Source organism: Opisthorchis viverrini, assembly GCF_000715545.1.
Source record: "Opisthorchis viverrini unplaced genomic scaffold opera_v5_87, whole genome shotgun sequence".
NCBI classification, from domain to species: Eukaryota; Metazoa; Platyhelminthes; class Trematoda; order Opisthorchiida; family Opisthorchiidae; genus Opisthorchis; species Opisthorchis viverrini.
This window is the reverse complement of record NW_008751747.1, coordinates 652,693-671,426: the sequence shown is the minus strand read 5'-3', so window position 1 is coordinate 671,426 and position 18,734 is coordinate 652,693. Positions and strand designations below refer to the sequence as shown.

Below are 18,734 nucleotides of genomic sequence, written 5' to 3'. Positions count from 1 at the left end.
CTAGGTGTAAAAGACGAACATCTCAACCGGAACACTCAAGGAGGACCGAATATTGGATTCACAAAGAAACAAGGAACCCCTCAGAGTCATATCAATAAAGATCACAAGCAGGAACTCGGAACGACAAAGGTCACTCCAACATCGACCAGACTACGACAGCGAGGGAAGCCAAGTTCAAGGGTCACGTGGGCATCGGCGAATGAGGACACGGGATAACATAATAGCTAATGGAACCGCCAGACCGAACAACTAATCGCGGTCAAAGGTTATTCCTGGCTACCAGCACGTAGATTAACACACGTAACACCACTAAACGCACAACCACCAACCCACCGCTACGCACAACTACGCTCCCCAATAACGCACTGGTGATGTCACCCCGATTGGTGATGAAACGTTTGCAATCAACTTGTCTAGCTCAGTGAACAAGCCAACAACCATCTACGCTACCTGAGCTATTGACATTTTCCTCCAAAGAAATCAGTTTTACATATTTTGGTTCCAATCAACCTGTAGAAATGCTGCTTCTTGACGTTTTACATTCTGCAGTAGGTGTCAGTTGTATCTCCAGAAGCAAGAAGGACGGGAAGACCTTTCGCTCAAGAGAATTTCAAGTTTATTACCAAAACAGTTAGTTTGTAATACCATGGCGTCTGTGGTTGCTGAAAACGTCCCATTGGCTGTTCAAATGGGGATCGATTTGTGACTGATCGGCTAGAAGCATTTAATCAATTGACCTGCAGTAGCTGACAAAGACCCGCATGTTCGACGGATAAGGTGGCCGAGGTATAAGGACGCTGGATATCGTGACTAGCTTCGGTGGTCGTTCAGGAGTATACTCTGACAAACCCGATGCGTTTTTAACCACGTGATACCAAATAGCAGAACTTTATTTTTTTCAGCTTGAAAACAGAATACCTTTCAAGATTGTTTACCCTTGAAAGAGATCGATCTAGCGGGATGTGCTTCATACAATTTCTGAATCTCGCCCACTCTAGAGATTAAACGTTCCTTTGTATTACAGTTGACTACATCAATTTTGTCGCAAGACAAACGAACTCTAAGTCACACCAACTCCTTCATCAGCCCGTAAGCAGGATCTGGTTGGACCCTAATTCTGGACTAACCCGAAATCGGATCCGAAATTACCTCAATCCAGAATTGGAATATTAATCATAACCTCCAAAGGCATTCTAAAAGTGGCGAAGATAGTTCAGACTAACTGCCATACTTTGAATAACACAATGTCGGGAAAACGAACTTTCTCAGAGAGGTACCTGGTTAGATTGAGCAAACAAATAGAAGAAACCGAAGAACATGTTCACACAGGAATGTGGTTCTACTATATGATAATATCTCGTTTTGTATCACAGTGACTCAACAACTTGTGTATAAAAGAATGAACTATTGTCAGCATCATCCACCGTTGGATATTCTTGCTGGACTGCAACGCCCGTAACAGAGGGAACTGAATTAATCTTATCGGTCTCCTCAACACCCATACTGATCAACCGATAAAGGGTTGCGGGGAATGAATCTGCTTCTGTTGCTGCTCTCACAGAGCACGGAACCGATAGTTCATTCTTTGCGTCCAATTCCGTTTTGTCGTGGCTCAAAGTAATCACAGTCTGAGTATCAGTGGTTGTGACTGGACGCGGATCAAATGAACCATTACTGTCCATCAGCGATGAGGTAGCACTTACATCCCCGTCACCCAGTTCGGGACTGAGAAGGGCCGTTTTGTCTGTGAACTGTTTTTCACGAACTTCCATCCTACTTCCGATTGGGAAATCAGTTTTGTTGGAAACAAAAGAGTATGGGACGTGTAGTTCTTGTCCACTGTCGACAGATGGGGTTGGCTCCTTCATCACAGACGTCGGTTTGACAATTTCTACAGGGTACAGTGCAGATGGTGTACGTTTGTTTGTGCCGTCACTCAATGCGACCGTATCACTAAGATCTGCAAATCCGTTCCCAACATGTGTTTCAGAAAGTTGGGGAGATGTGTTCGTTTGTCTTGGCAAACGAATAACAGAATCTGATGTTCTTTTACTATCCCGTTTTTTTCTGTCTGACACTACGAAGGATACCGTTCTCTTGTGCTGCCCTTTCCTGTCGTGTGTGTCCGATAGTGATGGGGTGTCAGTGGACACGGCGCTCGAAGTATGCTTGACTGGATCTGGTTTCCGCTGATGTCTGCCGTGTTTTCGATTATCTGAATGTGTATCCAAATTACTACTAGGTGAGCTGAACTGATTGCTCCCGGAGCCTGAAGTACTGAGGAATTCCGAGATGCTTGCGTCATTCGACGCTGCTCTAGACTTGATAGCTGACTGGTATGGAGCGTTAACAGCCACGAACATTAGTGAATCTTTGCGAACCAAACCGGTTTCACACACTCCTGAATTTACAGCCTCTGTCTTCGAATGCAAAAAACAAGTATACTTATCAGTTTGCCGAGCTGCTTCCTCGTTCTTTTCTACTTTCGAACCAAGAAGCTGAACATTCTGATGAAATGTTTCAGTTTTTCGCATATCTCGCTTCACCTGAATTCGCTTCAGCAAAAGTACTATGGATAAAGCTATCAAACATGCGATGAGAATCCCAGTAAAGACCGATATTACAGCTGACCAGTGAACCAGCCGCGTCACGGCTACTCTGCACTGCATCTCGGCTACATAGGCCTCGGAAGATGGCTTTACATCCAATTTGGTAATGTTGTTCTTAATCGAGAGTTCTTGTAAAGCTGTGGGAGTTGCTTGAAGTTGCAATTTCTTCGCCTCCTCAACTGCACGATCATATCTTTTTCTGGTAACACGTAAACAAATGGTGTATTGTGTGTCGGCCTGGAGTTCAAACAGGTCATAACTTTGAAGACTGGGGTCGTGGATCGGTTGTTCACCGGAGACATTGATATCGCCACCACTATAGTAAAACACCTGTTGAAATGAAACCAAAAACATTCTTAGTTGGAGAAAGACCAATGTTTTATTCACCAGAAATGTCTCAGACGGTTAAGGTTGCTGGGTTAGATCTGTACATAAAAATCACTCTTCTGTAAATGCGCAACAGTTCGTGGTGCATGGCATGGAACCACTCGAGCACAAACTTGTTCTGTCGTCCGATGTACACTTCTGGATAGCCATTCCAATACTTAGAATTCAAAACGCGATACGGCCAAACGAGAGTGATATGAATGTGAACAAAACATATCCCACAAACCCCACAACAATTATCCAGAATCATCAACGGTAAGTGTCGAAGGCTCTCTGGAAAACACCAACAACTGTTGACTACCTATCTTGAAGGTTTTACCCCGAACATTCCTTCATATAAAGGGTGTGAGAAAGAGAGAGAACACCGAAATCGGAATTCCTACTGGTTGTAGATCCTCAACTGTATCCTTTCTTGACCGTATCAGGCTTTGAACTCTGACTATTGGAAATGTGACGCAAGCGCGATATGGCTGTTCAGCAGTGTACATCAGACGAGAGGGCAAGTTTGTGTTTCAGTTGTGTCCATGCCTATTGAACTATGCGCCACTAATTGTCGTGCGCAATTATCGTGATTCTCGAGTTTTCAGCACAGAATGGCTTCATTTACAGGACAAATCTCCTTTAAAGAAATGAATTAGATGCGTCTGCTGTTCTTGACGGAACGATATAGCAGCCCTAACCACAGCTAGGAAATTTAAGGAACAGTGAGCAAGTTAGTCTAAGCTTATTGTTGGAGAGGTCAGACAAACTAGAAAAAACAAAACATTCGGAAAGCGGGTACCCCTACACTCAATGTTTGCAGTAAATAAACAAAACAGTAGTCCAAAAAAATATTGAGAGATGATAAGCGTGTCTCCAATTCGGAGCCTTGCTCCGCAAACGCGTAAATGGAATTCTAAGGCCTGGTTTATAAGTGACTCTCGATATCCCTGCAGATGAGTTGTCATAACAATTATTCAGGAGAAACAGGTCATCAAAAGGAGCACAGGAGTCTTATGCTGATTCCCTCCCTCTAGGAAAAAAGCCCTCAAGGAACAAAGAGAGCACATTTTCTGGTTCCCTGACTTCCCTATTCACTTGTCCCAAATTAATCAGTTGATAAACGCTTCATGGCGTTTATCTTTCCGACACACTAATGAACATTTTTGACAGGATTTGGCTTAGTAAAAGGTAAGTCATGAATATTCGCTCAGAAACATTTGTTAGAAAACTTCGCGGTTGAAATAGCAGCTGAAAGTAATACAACCAAACGATAGGATGAAATAATGCATCGTAAATTCAAAACGTTTACGAGTTTTTTTCAACAACATGATCTTTTTCTTTACTATAGAACAGTACATCTGCAGGAAACTTGTAGTGTTTGGCAATTTTTACTCATATTTAACCAGAATGAAATCAGAAACGCGTCTGGCAGCTAGTTACGGGTTGACCTTTTTGTATCAGTAGGCGTGCATCAAGGACATGGGAGTATACTGTATATCACTTCTGACCTTACAGTAACAAAAATAATACCATTTAAAAAATAAGGTTGGGTTACCTGAATGCAGAAGCAAAAGTCACGAATCTCATGGGCTATCCTCCAGCAGATAAACATTACAAAATCCCTTAGTGTTTTTACGGCCAGAATTCCTATAGCAATACTGAACTTTCCAATCATGTATTGATTAAACAGATGACAAGAAATTGGAAGGAAGCCGTGATTATAAAACCAGGAGACAGAAAGTGAGTTAATGTACCTCTGTTCATTGCACTGAAAGCTAGAAGCGGATGCGTGGGGCCTGAAGTTACATGGATACTCAATAACCATATGACCCAGAAACAGCTGATCACCAAAATCTGGATGCTTGTCATACTCCATAAACCTACGGTACATGGACTCCGGCTCCGGTGTACACGTAAACAAGCTTTTAAACCTTGCGCTACTCCAAGTGTGTGAGTTCTCTCGCCTCCCAAATTTAACCCCTTATGGTCGGCATAACTACATAAACCCAGGTGTCGGAAAACGTATGCATGAACAATCTAAACAAAGTGCCCGTTTATACCATGGGCTTGGAAATAATTGGGTTAATTACTGTGTGGTTGGAACAGAAACACCGTGTAAAACAGCCGTTTATATAAGCCGGCGTCCACCCTACTTTCATGCTGGGGAACTCCTCAGTTGTTGCCTGCTGCGAAATTTCAGTGCGCATTCGCATGAAAACTTCAGTGTTCTATAAAGTCTACGGCAACTGAAGGCTCACACGGCTCAAAATAATCGTTACTTATGGCCGCACTTGTTTAAAAAGCTGGATCCGATAAAATGGTTTACCGATTTTTTACAGGCAGGTGTAAGACGTTTTCAACCAGTCAGGCAAATCTTCCCTTATGTTGTTAATTTTGCATATATATATATATATATATATATATATATATATATAGTGACAAGACGCGTTTCTATGGACATTTTAGATAGACATTCAGCAGGAAAAAATGACTCAACGAGTATCCTAAGACTTCTATATGGACATGATTCAGCCGATTCTGGTGGATCGGGTTACACGGTTTACTTCTTTCTCATAACGGGACCGACAGAAATGGACGACTTAGTTGGCATTTACTAAGAAGTGACTCGTTGTCACAAAGAACGCACAGTTAGTCCCCTGAGAACAAGACCGTCGCGGAAAATACAAAGAAGTGATTTCCCTTGGGAGGGGCCTATTGTGGTGAGCTTACCGGGACGGATTGATTCCAGGCTACCGTTGCTTGTTTGTGTCCCTCAAGCATGACAGAAAAAAGGAAGAGTGTTCCACAGACACACTAATTTGCATATCAAGTTGGTTTTCATGTGGGGCACATGAAAACCAGCTGAACCTCTCACTTTTATGATATTCAATTGAATGCATTCCACAAAGGCCATCTCATGATTTAGTTGGCACGACATTTAAGATTTTGCAGTATAGTTTCATAAAGAAGTCTACTCTTCGGCAGTCCGCGGTTGGTTTTGCCATTCTTGTGCCTCATCAGGTTGACGCAGTTCCCGAGTTCCCCTCACTCAACCTTACGTTCTACTTCAAACAAGACATAGTAAACGAAATATTCGGCTGGGATTCAAGTGAGTGAAAATTAAACTGGGACAAAAACTAGTACATTATCGAATTTTACGCAATTCTGCTTCAACCAAGACATAATTTTGACGGAAACTCGAGGTAACTAATGAGGTCGAGGAAGGATGAAATCAATCTTGGTTTGTCGAAGAGTTTTCAGTAAGTCAGTGAGTATTTCTTTTTATGGAAGGAGTGTTATCTCTCTACATTTTTCACTGGAAATTTCGGATGCGACTTATCACATATTTCCTCTCCCGTCTCTTAAACATCGGTCAACCAACACAGAAAATTACTTGAAACTCCTCCGTAACGTGATTGGAAAAAAGCTGTCTAATCGACTATGAGAAACTTTGGAGAGGAGCACTTGTAGCTGTATCAGTAATATTCATTCTATAAATCAACCTCGTCCTCTGAGACCAACTATTCCGTACACTCCAAACCTGCAGAAGGAACAAATCGATCAAAACCCAGAGGTCATCTGACTCACATTTGCCTGCTGGAATAGCTGTTCGGCCAAAGTGGTGGAATTCCAGCGCCACCGCAAATGCAAGCGCCGGTGATCTGTTAGCGAAGAAAATACTTGAAAATTGGAAATGAGACTGAAGCTGTCGTTCGCACTCTCAGCGGATGGCATGTGGTTGGAAACGGGTGAAGTCAGGGTAAATGACTGAGAATGTCAGTCAGCCTGTATGTTAGAGATACTGGAGAATCCCCGGGTATAGGCTATTTTTCTGTTGGTATTTGGATTGCTGAAATAGAATCGAATGAGATATTGTCTTAGTTGAATTCCCGCAAGTGAATGATGCTGACAAATTTCAGCTTCATGTTACTGTCAAACGTTCAATTGCACCACCAACGTGAAAGCAATCATTGTAAATCATTTTAGACACCTTACCCACCTAGAGTTAAACCTAAAAGAGGTAATATCCTGCAAACCCGAGGACCACAAGGATTGACAAAAGATGTCACTTCTCACGGTCGCTCACCACCCCTATGAAACTACACCTCCTAATACAAGTCACTTGCATACAGTCTCGTGAGTTTTGACTTCCAGGTGGCCAGATCAGAGCACTCAAACGCCGCTTTTTACATATTCTGCTAGAGCATTCGCGTCTGACCGCACACACAGTGTGCGTAAGGAAAGCGGAAAAATAATGGAGCATAATCCGGTCCCTTTTCTTACTAGTATCTAACACCATCGAAGAGTGTTTCTGGAAGTTTGACGATAATTTATGAAATTTTGTTTGATTTCTGGTTATGACCGCTTACTAGAAAGGGTAGAACTCATCAGTCTTGTAGTGTCCGCTTGACATCGTCAGAGTAGCAGCGCTACAAAGTGCCTCACTTAATTCAAGATATATTTCCAAGCTAATACCAAACTTTCCAGGCTTGCATTGTGCACTCTAAGATGTGTTACGTTTCCGTATGTAAGCAAAAATTTGGTTCAGATGAACACTCGAACCTCTCCAAACACTTCGTCCAACTCGTCTGTTCAAACAATAAAGTTGTGAGTACAAAATCGCTGACTTCACCTACTAGGCTAAGTGGATAACACTGGTGAAAGGAAGGAGGCCGTCGCTGGGTAGTTATTAATAATAAAATGCCAGCTAAACAGTCACAGACTATTGGACGGGAAGCAAAATGAACACTCGAACCTCTCCAAACACTTCGTCCAACTCGTCTGTTCAAACAATAAAGTTGTGAGTACAAAATCGCTGACTTCACCTACTAGGCTAAGTGGATAACACTGGTGAAAGGAAGGAGGCCGTCGCTGGGTAGTTATTAATAATAAAATGCCAGCTAAACAGTCACAGACTATTGGACAGGGAAGCAAAACTTTCATATGCATCTTGTTTACAAAAACTGAATATCCATCCTCTCTTTGAACGCGTCTTCCTGAACTTTTCTGGATATTCACTGACTGTTGCTCAAATCCAAGCAAATGCTACAAAGCGACTCCAAAAATTCCGTAATAAATCTCACTTTTCAAGAGACGCAAAGCGGATTTACGAGAAAGTATACTACTCGCATGCCTCCCCATTTCTCGCCATTGCCTGGACAGGTTTCGAAGACGGCATAATATTACTTAAGGAGTTAGGGAATATCCAAACCTAATAGAAATCCGATCCCCTTGGTGTTATGATGCTACATCATGGAAACGATGATTTCATAATGCGTTTGCGTAATCACAGCAGTGTGAGGGTCACTCCTGAGACACTTTTTTGGTGTCACTGTATGAATGTTTGTTCTTTGGGCGCAAATCCAGATTAGTGCTATCCACCTCCGATGAAAGGACCAGTGTAATCAATGATACTTTACAAAAGCCACACTGGTGGCATTATCGATTTTCACCTATGAGAAAAGTGCGATGCATGTTTTTCCTCCTGAAAGCAAATATGATGGCAATTTGGCTTTGTTGTATTTCTCATGACTACATGAAGCTAGAAGTAAGCCTACAGCACTTAGTCCGCCTTACTAGTACACACAATCGCCAGTATCTTTTGTGTCCATCCTGTCACCCACCGCCCACAAGAGAAGTTTCATGAGAACCCTCTCCTGCACTGCTAGGAAGCTGCGCGCCTGAGATGAGCTACTAAGAGAAGAGGACACTTTCCCATGATGAACGGGTGATCTGCAGATTTTATCGTCTAACATAGGAAAGGTGAGCCGTTGCCAGAGACGGCACACTCATGCGTTTTTCACACAGGGAAGAACTTAAAGCAACACAAATGTACCACAAACTTCAATCAGTTTTGAGCCAGACCTACCGGGTGCCATGGTAAGGACTTGTCTCAGCAACTGGATTGATCAGACTGCAGACTAATTCTCTGAGTTCATCCGCTCTGTCTGACTTACGTGAAAGTAATCTGACCGCCTTTAGTTGCTAAGATGTCTAGTTTGGCAAGACGGATTGACGTCACCCTGAAAAAGCTGCAGTTGAAAAAGACTGGTATGAGCCAGACAAGTAACACAAGAAGTCCATCAAAAAATTTAAAAAAACAATCGAATCTTCAAAGTCCTCGACTATTTGCCGATTGGTGGAAGTACGGCATTGTGACTTCGTCTTGTTAGAATTTCGTAGAGATGCAGCTATTAACAAAATAGACTAGTGCTTACCCTTGGGATTACCTTGTCCTTCATTTAAAAACTGTCATTTAGTGACTTTTTGTGGCTATACCCCTGTCGTATAAGGATTGCACGTTCTTTAGAGAAAATCGTTCAGCTGTAGCACCCTTTCGGTGCCATGCCATCCGAAAGGAGCACGAGGGCTGGGACACTGTCAGGTCGCCTAAGCCTATACAAGGAAAGTCGGATTCGAACCACGGACAGTAAACCCATAACCACTGAGTCATCTCGGCCCCCTCGCATGTTCTGTAGCCACCAATGACAAAGTAAATGAACTATCAGCATGTGGTGACTTGTATCTTCAGGGGATTCAGTGTTGCGAACTTCTGACAAAGCCCCACAAGACACTACTTCACAGTGTTTGATCACATACCAGATGAAAACTAGACTCCCAGTAAGGAGATGTAAGGTGTCCCCATCCTTCTGCACAGGGTTATCGACACATCCTGTTGTCTGAGCTATTCCAACCGGGTTCTAGATCGCCAACCTTCGCAACAATGTTTGCCCAAACAAGCACAGCCCTAAGGGACGCCATTTTTTGGAATGTCATGCTATCCCTAGCTCAGATTTGAAGCTCAGTAGAGTGCTTACCAACCGATATGAGTTTTCAGAAAAAGGATCCAGTAATTCCTAGTTTATTGAACATGCACTACACACTTCCACATACGAGTGTATCCACTTCCAGATAGCCCATGCTTCTAAGGACTGGCCACTAGGGTGAGGGTTCCAAAAACATTTCCTTCCCACCATAATGGACCGATCTGATCAGTTCTACGGTATATTCTTCACGCTTTCTGGATATCCGTACACGGAAGCTTTACCCATGGGAATTTATCAACATTTATGGGAGAATACATGCTAGGACAGAGGAACTAGAACATGTATTGATTTTTTGGACTGAGTGAGGATACAGAATAGCGAGACGTTTAGGACTCTGTCTTGCTGAACTCCTGGCTGGTTGCTCTAGGCATTCAGATCTTGGTACTTGCAGGGGCTGAATTCAGTTTATTTGCTCAGTCACGCTATTCAGTGGTGGGCCTCATTCACACTGACACCCCCTATCGATCGACCCAGATGCCCAATCACACACAAGCTCATGTGTTTTCTAATTGGTTAGTACGTCCATCACTGCGCCATCATCTCCAGCTAGTCAGTCTAATCTAATTCCGGTTACAGATGTCTTTGACGGTTAAAGTTGGTTGGGGTCCCTTGGTTGATGTGGGTGACGTTTTGGAATACGCTTATCTCCGTGTCGCTTCAATAATGAAAAGAATATCTCAGCTGCATATTTGCCGCGGCATCCGAAGGAACCGTGTAGGCTGAGATACTACCAGGTTGCGTAAGACTACACAGAAATTCATAGAGCTGTAGCACATTCGCTACCTAGCTGCCATGTCAACAAAAGGAGGTACAAGAAGTGGGAGACCACCAGGTTGCCCAATCCTGGAGAGAAGAGTCCAGATACTGAGGTTGGGCTGGAATCACGGACTTTCCAGTCGTGAGCTGGCGCCTTAGCCACTGACTTGTCTCGAACCATCTGGCTTTATGAACCTGGAAATGAATGTCCTCATGTGCACAGGATTCTTCCACCCGTTAGATCTGGTTAGGAAAGCGATACAAAGTTGCTACGAGGTTCCTTCTTCCCTCTTTTCCACTAGGTCCTCAATCCTAGATGCTGGTCGGTGGGAGTGGGTACCAACAGAAAACCGGTCTGTTCAACTCGGGTATCTCCCAGTAAAAGGATATGAACTAAACGAAATATGACTAAACGGGGAATGGTTGTTACGTCACTCGGGGACTAACTCATGGCAGCGCACTTGAGTCAGAGCACGTTAGCACCAACTATTCAAAGCCTCCCGAAACCTCCGTATTTTTCAGCGTGCTCCGTGAGCCTGGATGACAATTTTAACGCATCTTCACGGTTTCTGCTTTAGAGAAAAATGAACTTTGTCGACAGACCTTTCAACCCTGTGTACCCGACACTCCAGCGCCCAGTGAGTTCGAAAGTGGATCGATATCATTGGTACGGTTAGTTCAATAGCTTGACAACGAGGACTGGAGGTGAGTTTATGATGGACACTGGTGGTAGGGCAACTCACATAAACCAACAAGAAGTTTAAACGGGCACTTTAAACTGATTTAGTGTGAAATTACTGACTTTATCTTTCTGCCTCGAAGATCGATTAGCCTAGCTAACCACTCGAATGGCATGAATGGAATTTTTTACCGAATAAGAAACGTTGTCCGTTAGTAAATCTATAGATTATTGACCAGACACTTCGAAAAGATGACCGATTCATCAGTTCAGTAGTTTGCCAACCCAGGTTACGATTAATAGTTTCCAAGAGCATCAAATGATCCAACAAGGGAGAGAATAACAAAACAGAGGAAATCTGGACAACAAACAAGCGCCTATGATAAACCAATCGCATTTGTGTCCGAATCAGCTTGCCGAATGGCTAAACAGAGCCTTTCGGGGGAACCGAATAAACGTCATCCGTGTTATTTGTTGTAGCGTTCATGCAAACTTAGCAGCGAGGGATTGATGGGGAATATATAATCAGCCATTCTTCAACCAGCCTCACGCTTTCAGGCTGAATCAAGTCACTGAGCTAATTAACACCGATACAGACTCAGATGTCTGGCTTGTGATAAGTATTCCACCGTCTCATTAAGGTGGCGTGTATCGACGACGGCACTGTATTCGGAATGTGAGTTGGGAGTGGAAGTCGATGGTTACTCAGTTTACAGAGCAAACTTGCTCACTTGTGAACCGGTTGCAACCGATAGATACAACAGAAACTGACATGTATAACGTCGGCTTAGACGTAGCTGGTAGATATCATTCGCATGAACAAAAGTCAACAAAACCACAATGAGGAAAAAATCATCCAGCTGTAGCATCCTTTCGGTGCCTAACTGCCATGCCACCCGAAGGAAGCGCGAGGGCTGGGATACTACCGGGTTGCCCAAGCCTATACAGAGGAAGTCAATATGGAGAGGTCGGGTTCGAACCTTGGACCTTATGGACAGTAAATTTGTGCTGTAACCACTGAGCCCTCTCGTCCCCAAATTACGATGAGAACAGCAACTCATTTTTAATGCGTCACCAAACATGGCATTTTGACAAATCAGTCGAGGTATGTGGGTGGGATGAATGTAAATGGACCTTAGAAAATCCACTGGGACCCGGTCAGCCTGTCAATACTGTATTCCATGTTTGGATTTTTACCGAGAATATTGGACTGCTCGTACGATAAAGGAGCGTTTGATAGTTGCAAAGTGGATGGATATTCTGGAAAAGCCAGGAGGCGCTCAGAGTTCCCGGTTCCTTTACTTGAACATATGTTGAAGGAGTTAAGAGCGATTTTAATAGTATCAGGCAACTGTAACCAAAGGCCTATGGTTGACTCCGATACTATTCCCTTTCAGCTACTGGGAAAAAAGCGTATAGAGCGGTCACTGGGAATAAAGTGCTCAAAGATAGAGTATTTCTCTTACTCGGAGGGTGTGTGGAGGCAAAAAAATGATCTTCTTATAATAAGCGAGTACAAATACCGAAGATATTTGACATTTTACTTCGCCAGGATACGGGGCAGGTTGACCTTCACTTATGTGAACCGTGTCCGGCCACAGTAAATTGAATTTTGTCTGCTTTTCAGGAGTGGGTGAAAGGACGATCGGCATTTGTTTCTTATGGAAATGTAAGATTCCCTTGATGAAGAGAAACGGAGAAAGATGCTAAGGAAAACGTAACACCTGTTGGTTCGAGCACAGAAGAGCTTTACACTCACGCATAGATCGCTTTCTCAAAGGCGGTGAGAGTGCACCGTTAGACATGATTTCCTTTTTGGAGACCCATATTGGTTAGCTGAGACAAACGAGGGAGGCTGAATACCTGTGATTTTCTGTGCACAGTGCATCACAGATGAACCAACCATCACAGACCGTCTGATTATATTTCAGGGGCGTAGGAATCATTGGTTAATCGTTGGTACAATTTATCCTCCCAAATCTTTTCGTTTACTGTGAACCTTACTCCTGGACAAATGCTTAACAATGGTTGAATTACATTTTCTGGACTGTGAACCAAATGGTGTCTATAGGATGGTTCTAGATGACAACGATGGGAGAGGCATGATGCGAAAGTCATACAGGCGAATTCCACCAGCTGTAGCGGTTTTAAGGAAAAATGAATATCATGAGCAGGTAGACTAGGCTGCCTATTAGATCGGGTCAACCAGGCAAGGGCAGTTAATACCAGACTCCACGAAGAAGTGTGTGGAACGAATTAAGTGCATTCATAAGATTGCTGAGAATTATTCGACAGCCCACTATACGTAATGCACTACATGTAACGTCATGTCTCGAATATCATAGAAACTGAAACACGAGGCGGCCTGGTGCAACACATTCAGTAGCCTGAAAACATCACAAACGAGAGATTCAGTTGGATTCCTGGTGTGTCTCTCGAAAAAGCCGAATTTGCTTGCAAATGAGTGTATTGCACTTTAACAGGTTTAAAGCAAGGTGGTGAGACGAAGGGCACTGAGGAAAGGGAAGTTTTACATTCAGCGGCACGCATAATCCATAGACTATGATTGCCATATGGGACGCGGGACCCCAAAATCAGGAAGCGCAGTGTAATGCACCAGACGGGCTATTGGCTCACAACCCTGGGCCACACCAAAAATAGACTATGATTGCCATATGGGACGCGGGACCCCAAAATTAGGAAGCGCAGTGTAATGCAATAGACGGGCTATTGGCTCACAATCCTGGGCCACACCAATGTCATATTTATGTAAACAGCTTGTTTGAATCACAGCTGTAATGCAATAGACGGGCTATTGGCTCACAATCCTGGGCCACACCAATGTCATATTTATGTAAACAGCATGGTCTGAATCACAGCAGTCACAGTCCCATCACACGCATAGCATACCGGAAATTTCGGTGCCCGCCGGGTGCGGCACAGGATGCTTGCTGATTTCAGTGTTCCTCTACGTTTGTTTCCTTACCATTAAGTCTTGCATTCCTCTAAAACTAACAGACGGCTCTGACGCCGCTGGAAAGAACGCCATACGCGGAAACCTGATGCTCTTTTAGTAAGCGTGACGATTAATGGATAATCCATGGTTGTGTTAGTTCGTTCCAGAAGTTTATAAAGCTATTCAAACAAAATGAAATTTAACGTTTGAAAAGATCTCAATTCAGTGTTTGAGTGCGACCTAGGAGAGCCTGTCCCCAAAATTAACCACTTTTGTGTGTTCTGCACGAAAAGTAGATGTATGGTGTGATTTCTGCAGAAAACCACAGACGCAGGTAGGGCCAAGCAAATTTTCACTGATCTACGACTTGTTCAGGTGCGGTGTACAACAAGGGAGTCAAGAAACTGAACTACCGAGCGATAGTTGCTGTGATCGATGTACTTCAAAAGCGCTTTCCTTATAGCAAACAACTTTCTGATACCAACGTCGATGTTGAAAAGGTAGTGTAGTGGCTTGTATATTAAGTCGCTAAATGAAAACTGAACGTGACGTATTTGAAGCAACGGGTGCTGAAGCGAATTTAGATACTCAAAAGAGGGTTTTACAGAACGTGTCTGGTCCTATTAATTTTTGCACTGTACGTAGAATTTGGATGAATTCAAAAGGTCGACAGCGAGTGATCAGGAAGGCCTTCTCATCCACGATGCGACTCACCAGGTGTGTACGGACAAGCCAGTTACACAGTTTTTCGGCGGCTCCAGTTTACTGACCACCGAACCTTGTATTACCAACCGGTTTGCCCACTTGTTGAAGTAGAACTAGGTAAGTTTGTTGAACTGAGGTTCTCGAGATCTTTCTGAACGAGATTCAGTCTTTGGTTACAATTTTTAGGCCTCAAGAGTTCACTGACCTTTCGCATAGTTAGGAAACTTGAATCGGGTGTGAATCTCAGTTCAACCGGGTGTCGATCATTCAAAGAATCTAGCCACTGATGATCAGTCAAAACGTTTATCGATCCTTAGAGAGGACAATGTAATTATCAGGCAACAAGCTTAAGATTTCACTGAATCTCAGCGAATATACACTCATTTGCAAACTAATTTGGTTCTTTCGAGAGACTCACCTGGAACCCAGCTGAATCTCTCGTTTATGATGTTCTCAGGGCGAAACCGGTCGTGGGCTGTCGATGGATTTCCAGCAACCTTATGAGTAGTACATTACAAAGATATACATGTATCGCGATATTTCAAATATCGTAGCGACTGAAACATGAGGCGGCCTGGTGCGGCACATTCAGTTGCCTGAGAACGTCATAAACGGGAGATTCAGCTGGGTTCCAGGTGAGTCTCTCGAAAGAACCAAATTAGTTTGCAAATGAGTGTATATTCGCTGAGATTCAGTGAAATCTTAAGCTTGTTGCCTGATAATTACATTGTCCTCTCTAAGGATCGATAAACGTTTTGACTGATCATCAGTGGCTAGATTCTTTGAATGATCGACACCCGGTTGAACTGAGATTCACACCCGATTCAAGTTTCCTAACTATGCGAAAGGTCAGTGAACTCTTGAGGCCTAAAAATTGTAACCAAAGCGTCACGTGGCGGATCCCCCTTTTTCGACCGTGAAAATTTCAATAAGGACAAAAGTGGCTTGCTTCGGAGCTTTTCCAGATGTGACCATATCATTCAGAACATGGGGAACTTGTATACGTGGTGTCCCCAGCAAACTTAAACCGTATCAGACTGAGCTAGTCTCCGAGTTTTATCGTTGCTTTAAGGTGAATTAATGTAAGGACAACTATTCAACCAAAAACGATTCGCTACTTACCCGTAAATGTGTATTTCTCACAGTGATAAAAGTAACAGCTGACTAGCTTCATGTGACAAATAGCTGGTGTTCCTTCATGGCATGGTCTGAAGGCTGTAAATCAGTAATAATAAATTTGCGCGACACTTCGACGCGCGCAGAAAACCTTGGGATGGACCAACGCCAATCGAATGCGAGAGGGAAGAATTCTCGCCGTTGATCGCGGATAGACATGCGTGGTAATGGTAACCCACCTGCTTGAATGTTCCCATGCGACGCCAAGTATAGCGTGTGTGTACCTCACACCCTGTGTGTGATCGACGAACCAACCGGTGGGTGGGACAAAACACTCCACGTGACCATATGTCGCACACAAGCAGACGGCCAGATGAGTATGCCATGTTCAATCTGCCTTCCACGGCTGAAGCCAAAAGGGCTGTTGACAATCGAATGGCGAATTTCAATTATTTTGGTCACACTCGGTTAGATAGATTTCGAGAAAGTATGCTTTTCGAAGATCTTCGTAATTACTGCCTTACACCTACCTCGGTCTCGGAAAAGGCGAGACTGTCTCACTTAGCCATATCACCAGAGAACCTTGTCACGCACTTCGGTCCATCCATGAATGCCTGAGTTGCTGATAAGATGTTAATGCTGTGTGGACATCGGTGCCATCGCGCATTCAGTCAATTATTTGCTCGCATTCTGGTGAGGAAAACGATTCTTTTTACATGGCTGGGTCGTCTATACGCATGACTGTTGTGCTGACAGTATGTCGAAATATTGCTGATCTGTCAACTGAGCTTGGCAATCAACTTGCGAACGTGGGTGGGTCCCATCCAACGACGCATCGATGACGTCTCCTCGAGAAGTTGCTGAGTAAATTGCCAAACTTGGCGAACAGATCAACAACCACTTTGTATCCCTAAGAATCCCTATAGAATCTATATTCACATGAGGACTTGTAACAATTAACTTTGCGGCATTCAGCTTCAGTGAGGAACGGCTCTCAATAGATAGTAAAAATCGTATACAGTGCTCATTTGAATAGAGGCCTTGTTCATCTCACTTGCTGAAAGAGCATTTGTTCGAGAATGCTAAATTGTACCATATTGATGGGATACAGTGGTGTTCCAGTCACTCCAGTGCCCCAGTTCCATGAACTTTGCTGGACTCGCTTCAGGGGGCGAGATGGCCCAGGTGGTTAGAGCGCGAATTTACTGACCGGAAGGTCCGTGGTTCGAATCCGACCTCCGCCACTCGACTTCCCCCGTCTAGGCTTGGGCAACCTGGCAGTATCCCAGCCCTCGTGCTTCCTTCGGGTAGCATGGCAGCTAGGCACCGGAAGGGTGCTACAGCTGAACACTTTCTTTCTTTCTTTTCTTTTCTTTCAAGTATCCATAGAAAAAGACAACTACTTCGTCAGTTTAGAGATTCAAACGGAATAAACTGCACAGCTGCGTAGCTCTCCGGAAACCAAAACAGGATTAAATCAGTCCTGGGCTCTCAAAAAGTTTTCAGCAACCTTATGTGTAGTTTCCTTCATGAAATATACTGCAACATCTCGATTATCGCACCAAATAAAACCTAAGGCAACCTTTGTGCACCACATTCAGTTGAAGAATATCATGGATGAAAGATTCAGCTGGGATCAGATGAGTCACCCGTTAAATCTAGACTGGTGTGCAAGCGCGTGTATAATTTGGGTGGACGGAAACTCAGAAACTCCGTCGAACTGATTAGCACCAAAAAGGGTGAAACCGGCACTCGGAAGGTTTTCAGTACTCTTATGGGCAGTGTCTTCCCTCAGAATAAATCGGGGTCTGTTACGAAGTAAGTATTGATTTGGCTAAGTTTTATCGCTTCCCCACGATTGACGGAGCTTTGCAATTATGCATTTTCAGTGTAAGCCGTCTACGGCGCCCCGTATCCTAGTGGTTTTGCGCCAAAATCTTGACTGGTACTTCTGTGCCCATCAAAAACCCCTCCAGTTGATTTGGTAGGAAACCCAAATAAATGCCTACGAGGAAAAACCTTTTATAAAGTGGTGTAGTACAAAAATGTTGCTGCTTTGTCGCAGCTCGAACATTCCCTCCCCATCTGTTCGCATATTTATGCTTGGACTTTGACACATTTTTGTGGATTTCCTACTTGTATTGAAGCGTCTGCAAGACTTGCAGCGAATCAGCCTCATGCATGTTAATGTAATCCAGGAATTACAAAATATGAGAGGTCAGGACGTTTCGTTATTGAACTTGTAGTGATTACAAGAGATGCACAGGAACCTCAGGGAATGGTTGGGGCCAGTTTGAGCTAACTCAGTGGCACTGGCGCAGCAGTTGAAGGGCATGACCAACCTCGCAGTTCAGGGACACGTAGCCCGCGTCATTTTTAAGTAAATAATGCCGGAGTCCCCGTTGAAGCCCCCTAAAAGCCCATAAAACCTACCTCAGGTTTACCAACAAAAAAGGCACGCAATATCCTGACCCCCCTCCCAAAAGCCCAGAAGCTGTGAATGTTCTGCGCAGAAAGCAACGCAATACCTCTCTCAGTCGCCCCGTTTCATCACCGCCGTCCTTATTGAATCCATGAATCCCTACTGGTGTATACTGTCTATATTGCGTTAGTTAAGTGTGGTGTCTTTTTTACAATTCCTGGACAAAATTCATACCGCGATGTGCATATAAACGTTTTCTTTGTGTTTGTACTGTGCTTAAAGGAGGTGGGAAGAT

At 43.8% G+C, this 18,734-nt stretch overlaps 1 protein-coding gene across 1 annotated transcript; it reads right to left on the bottom strand.

Moving 5' to 3' along the window:
- Positions 1–1,367: 1,367 nt before the first annotated feature.
- T265_05055 (hypothetical protein) lies at positions 1,368–16,114 on the bottom strand (the record flags this gene model as incomplete). The annotated part of the gene is made up of 3 exons (XM_009169966.1): positions 1,368–2,939; positions 6,567–6,828; positions 16,024–16,114. The coding sequence occupies 2 exons, from the start codon at positions 6,711–6,713 to the stop codon at positions 1,368–1,370; spliced, it is 1,719 nt and encodes a 572-aa protein (XP_009168230.1).
- Positions 16,115–18,734: the final 2,620 nt, after the last annotated feature.